Source organism: Centruroides sculpturatus, unplaced genomic scaffold (genome assembly GCF_000671375.1).
Source record: "Centruroides sculpturatus isolate CEXI.00-Female unplaced genomic scaffold, Cexi_2.0 scaffold1977, whole genome shotgun sequence".
NCBI lineage: Eukaryota > Metazoa > Arthropoda > Arachnida > Scorpiones > Buthidae > Centruroides > Centruroides sculpturatus.
This window is the reverse complement of record NW_019386470.1, coordinates 86,337-92,160: the sequence shown is the minus strand read 5'-3', so window position 1 is coordinate 92,160 and position 5,824 is coordinate 86,337. Positions and strand designations below refer to the sequence as shown.

Sequence of the window (5,824 nt, the reverse complement as noted above, 5' to 3'; positions counted from 1 at the left end):
GGAACTTCAGGGTGGACATAGGCTGTATATTATTCCGTTAAACATTCATATAAATTAAAATATATAATCTAGGTTAAGGCTTTTATGTCCAACAGATGGCGCTACGAGTACGACGCCCTAAGTTTGCTTTTCTGTGAGGCATTATGCTTTTCTGTGAAAATGAACTAAAGCGGATCATCTTCTATCTATATAAATAAAAATGTAATGTTCGTTTGTTCCAACAGATTCCTTTGAAATAAAGACACAACGCCGCATTCGAATACGCACGTGTTTTTATATAATATACATGTCGAAATTCCCCCCACTGAAAGGAGATGGTTAGGATTAAGGCTTACGGTAAAAAACTCTGCTTTTATTTATACTATTTTAGATCTGGGTTTTTGCGTTTTTGATTGCGTTTTAATAGGGTACATCAACAGAATGTACACTAAGAAGGGAATTTTCGATATTCCCCCGCGGGGGAGAGAAACAGAATTAAAGCTTACCGTGAAGAACTTGGCTTCTATTATATTATTTTAGATGCGGGTTTTTGCGTTTTTGATTGCGTTTTAATAGGGTACATCAAGAGAATGTACACTAAGAAGAAATTTTTCGAAAAATTCTCTCCCCCCACGGGGAAGTGTTATACATTTATAATAGATACATTTTGAGCCACAACAACGCGTGGCGGGGACTGCTAGTAATTAATATCCATACGTTCTCACAGCGAACATCATCCTACGAACCATCCAGCTCACCAGAACAAAGGAATTTCCAAAGACTGTCTAACGGAAACTCACCCCTCTCGAACTTTGAACCATTACTCTCGTATCCAGGACAATGAGAACTTCAACTGACCAATCAACCATTCCAGTTCGAAGACACCCGTCCTTCAACTTCTAGCAATAAATATTGTCACGAGCAATAAATATTGTCGCGTGCCCGGATTTATTTGTATAGCTATAGTGTTAAATTTCACATCGAACTCTTTTATTACTTTGACGCGGCATCTTTATATAACCAAAAAAAAACTTAATTTTTTCCAAGAGAGAGAGAAAAAAAAACTATTATCTATGTAAACATACAGAGCCGGCCCTACCATAGGCCAAACGGAGCAGCCGCTCCAGGCGCTAAGTCCTAGGGGGCGCCTAAGTGGTAAAGAAAATTAAAGGTAAAAATATTTTTTTCACTTTTCGATATTTTAATTGCAAGCATGTGACCAGTATGTGAATGGCCTTATTTGTTGAGACGCGCGAGGGTTGAGTGCGTGGACGGGGTTCCACCCCCGGGCGCCATAATAGGATCTCGCTCCATCCTAAAACTTGCCTCGGGCCGGCACTGTAAACATACCTCTAACCAGACAGAACAATCAAAAGATTTAAAATCACACTATAATAAGTGCGATTTTAAAGAAAGCGTGGAGTGAATGTGAGATCCGACCTCGAAGTAAGGCTAAAAGTGTTCATTTTTCCTCTACATTTTCGACGTATGTGAAATAAATTTGTCGCCTCCTCGTTAAAACAACATTGTCAAAAAAAAAAAATCAAATATCGATAGAAACTTATAACTTTCCTCGTTAATATAAACATTCAACCCTCGAACAATGACATTCCTCTGCTGCAAGACGAAAAGTTTGTAGTTAAAGTCCGAATTCGTCATTTGGTTTTGGTCCCGGGAACAACTTTAACCTCCACACCTGTAGGACCCACTCTACCTCTCACAATAGGAGATCACATGACTAAACTATAAAAGCGACTGCTTTCCCTCTCCTCGTGGGAGTCTCACATCTACGGCCGTCGGAAAGGGTTAAGTCTCGGAGGAATTCTAATCTTGTGCGTCGATCACCAGCAAAAAGGACTAAATTTTTCCCATCTACGTGGAAGTATACTAGATTAACTGGTGTCAGTTATTCGCATATCGCCTACGCCTAATCGACGACCCCTCTCACCTTCTCCACTCGACCCGAACAATTAAATCTCGTTACCGCGGGATAAGTAAAAGAAACATTTAAGCCATCTTGAGAGTGAGCAGGTTTAACGACCTGTAGTCGGAAAGGGAGACCTCCAACCACCCCGGCGGTTCACATACATTTTTGGTTCTAATTTACAGAGTTTTAAAGAACAATGGATCAGATGTTAACTAAAGACCATCCTTAATTTAAAAAAAAGGAATAATCTAGTTTTTCGTCGCTACGCATTACATTCGACATTTCTGATGTCATTGTCGAGCATCGTCCGGATAAGACATCTCCTAAAGAGAATCCGAGCAGTTTAGACGGGACTGTACACCAAAATAATATAGGAGCCACGACGTACGGCTGTGCTCGGCATGTCTTAGTTGAATACAAAAATTTTAGGTAATTGGTACCCAAAAGCTCTTCAGTTTTCACATTAGGCAGTATTCCGATGTGCAATAGTATTTCATATAGAGGATCGTTCCGTTCATTTATTTCCTATTTAGGCAAGTTCCTTTTAAACAGGTTTCACTGTGTAAGATATTTAGACTCAATTACACTTGACTGGGATACATAATATTTAACATTCCGTTTAGAGGCGTCAAAATTTCAATTTATTGTTCCGTTAACTTTATCAAACAATAGATATTTTGTGTACCTTTTGTTGAGATTATAGCAGCTTGTTTTTTGCGTCAAACCCTGGAAGAACCAACTGTAAAGGTTGAGGGTACCGGTTAAACAGATTTTTTCCCTTATTTAAATTAAAACTTGCTACTTGTATTTTTATTAGTGTAAAATTTCCAGAAAATCGACCTCCTCTTCTCCCTTTAACCAAAGTTTTTCGTGCTCCCACGACTTAAAGTAGGGTTTTCTTCGGAAGAACGAAAAGTGGAGATACTAACCCATAGTTAACTCTAAACGCAGTCGGCCGATAAACTGTATTCCGGATAATGGGGAATCCCCAATGTTCAATAAAGTTCAATTGAAATTAGAAATTATTTTTACGTCGTGTTTTGTTTAATAATAATAAAAATTTTGCATTGGTAATTGATAATAATGAGACTAAAAATTTATTAGAATAAAAATTGCGACAATAAAAATATTTTAATAATACGTTGAATATAAATCGTCATCGGATGAAAAATTGAGGATGATATTAAATTCGTTCTTCCATCACGTACGGAACTTATTAAGATACGAGAAATTTGCTTTCATCGTTTCTTTATTCTTGGACAGACTCTGATCAAGACGGGTTCCGCCGTGGTTAACGAAATGTGAAACATTTTTGGTAAAATCTCTTTAGGAAAGGTTTCGACGGTGCAGTTTCTAAGAAGAGTAGCGAGAAAGGTTTTCACCTCCATCATCGAGTAACGATTTGCTGAAAAAAATTTATAACTTTAAAAGCTGAATAATCAGATAATTAATTTAGTATCAAAGTAAATAAATTATATTTGAAATTAAAATATAAACTTTCATTATTAATTTCAAATCGTTGTATGAGTTTTTTAATCTGAAAAAATCAATTCTGAGTTTTGTTTTATTACATATACAACTTGTCTAGTTTCGGTATTTATTATCGTATACATTGTTTATTTACGAAATCTACTTTTTCCATATATTGTCCTTCACCTTAATTAGAATTATTTATTTCCTGATATTAGGCCTACACCTGCAATACGAAGTGTGGTGAGACAGTAGATCTCCTCCCCTAGGAATAAGACCCTTGTAAATCAGAATAGTATAAGAACTCACGCGTAATATAAATATATAAAATACCACCAATTATTATGCTCTCCCTCCTGTACGTCATACTTCTCCTGTTAACAATACAGCCATGCTGTCTAATTCTGTTCGGAGAAAATGTTTGAATTGAAATTGTGAGACAAGCAGAGGGCCAGAGAAACGATCCCTACAGACCACTTACACTGCACAGGTTGTTGAAACCCGATCTCGGCATTGCTGGATGGCTTAGGAGGGCAAAAAGAGAGTGGGAAGATCGCGAGCAAGTGAACAGGTGTCTTTCCGGGAAAAGGATCGACAGGTCGACAGGTTAACAAACAGAACATTTATTGATTAACTAAAGTTAACATACAAAATTCGGTTACAAGTCTATCGGACTAAACGCTACTCGATTAAATGCGGTTAAATTTGATCAAAATGCTACTTGGGGGAGAGAGTTCACAAAGTTTTAACAAATACCTCTATGTCTGAGATTGGAGTGGATGGCTGAGGTATGGCGGTCTTATGTCTTCTCCGACAGGATTCCGTTCCTGAACATGAAGATCGACGACACAAGTACAGAAATAAACTTCCTTGGGTTGATCCGCCGTATGTTTCATGTAGCGCGAGCTTTTAGAGTGTTAGGGTGGGAAAGCCGTCCGTTTGTTGACGATGACTTGCATTTCATGACAGCTAAGTGTCAACTTTCCTACCTAACTGTTAATAGTTAAAGGAGAACTCTGCTCTGATACTCCGCGAGGAGTTTTTCTAATGGGAATGTTTACAAAATTTCGATCAACGAAAAAGGGAAAGTTCTCTTTCATTTACAAAATTCCCAATTTAAAATCCGCGGTCTCACAAAATAAAGCGATTTTCGGACCAAACTGGAAGTTTTTACATAACTAGTCGAGCATCCTGCCCATATGCTTTCCGTATCTACTTTCGAATTTCATCTAAGTCCATTTTCGAGATGGAGGAATGACAGTTAGACGGAACCTAGTGGAAATTTATAGGTCGGCAATTTGAAATTTCAGCCCAATTAAGTATTAGGATAAACTTACTTCTACCAATGACTGGCACCATTCAAATTAGGTAGGAAATTGCAAACAAGTATTAAAGTAGTAGCGGAGTCGACTGATACTGGTCCCACAGCTATGTTCTAAAGTAGAATTAAAGTATCGAGTAGCCGATAGCCGGCGCCGAAGTCGCTTCGAGGCGGGAAGTTGTTTTATCCATTTGGTCGGTAGAAACTTTTCTTATTTCCCAGTAGTTTTATAATTCGTTCTACGATTCCGTCAAGAAAAATCTTATAAAATTAAAAAATGTAATTGCTAATATCGTATTTAAAGAAAAAAGTATATTTGGTTTTTGAAACATTTAATAAGATTATAATTTGAAATTATAAGTGAAGATGTGAATAAATTAAATGGAAAATAAAATTATTATTTAAATATTTCTATATTGCTACGTATATTGTGTATGCAAGTCCTTTGCATAATTTTATGTTTCTGTATATAGTATGCTATATCTATTTAATAAATAGTTGCATTTGCACTTTTCTATGTTGTATTTTATTGCTTATCTATGACAATATTAACTGTGAAAATCATAGTTCTGATGCCTGAATAAAGAAAAAATCGAATGACGGTGTTTAAACAAAGTTAGAAATTTAATCCAGATTATTAAAGCAAACTTTATTTTTTACAAGTTAATTAAAATACTACATAAAGTATACAATTTTACTCGATTCGGTACAGGAACTGTATTTGGGACGAAATAATTTTATATCTTTAACAGGAAATTACATTACTTACGACATTCGCATTGAGTGTAGATATTTTGGTAGCTTATAAGATATTCTGCACAATCAAAATGAGAAAATAAATGCAAATGCAGATTCATATACAGTCGACCCCCCTATAAGACAGTAGATACGTTCCATTCTTTAGGAATCCGATTTCTTACGAGTCCTTCCAATCACAGCTCGACACGTGTGAAGTTTACAGACTACGGCTGTTTGAAAGATTTTCTTCCATAAAATTAATCGATTCTAGACTAATCCGACTCAACATTTACAAAATACGTATATATTTTTTGGAAATAATCTGTATAAACTACGCTATAAACAAAAAATTGTAGGATTACTTACCGAGTGTGCACCGTTCAACGCTG

At 36.3% G+C, this 5,824-nt stretch overlaps 1 protein-coding gene across 1 annotated transcript in view; it reads right to left on the bottom strand.

Annotated features, from left to right (window-relative positions):
• Positions 1–3,018: 3,018 nt before the first annotated feature.
• Positions 3,019–5,824, bottom strand: part of LOC111615085 (cytochrome P450 4C1-like) — a 25,989-nt gene continuing 23,183 nt past the window's right edge. Inside the window, exon 13 of the mRNA XM_023356473.1 lies at positions 3,019–3,311. Within this exon, the coding sequence (XP_023212241.1) occupies positions 3,145–3,311 (167 nt within the window). The 3' untranslated portion in view covers positions 3,019–3,144. The remainder of the gene's footprint in view (positions 3,312–5,824) is intronic.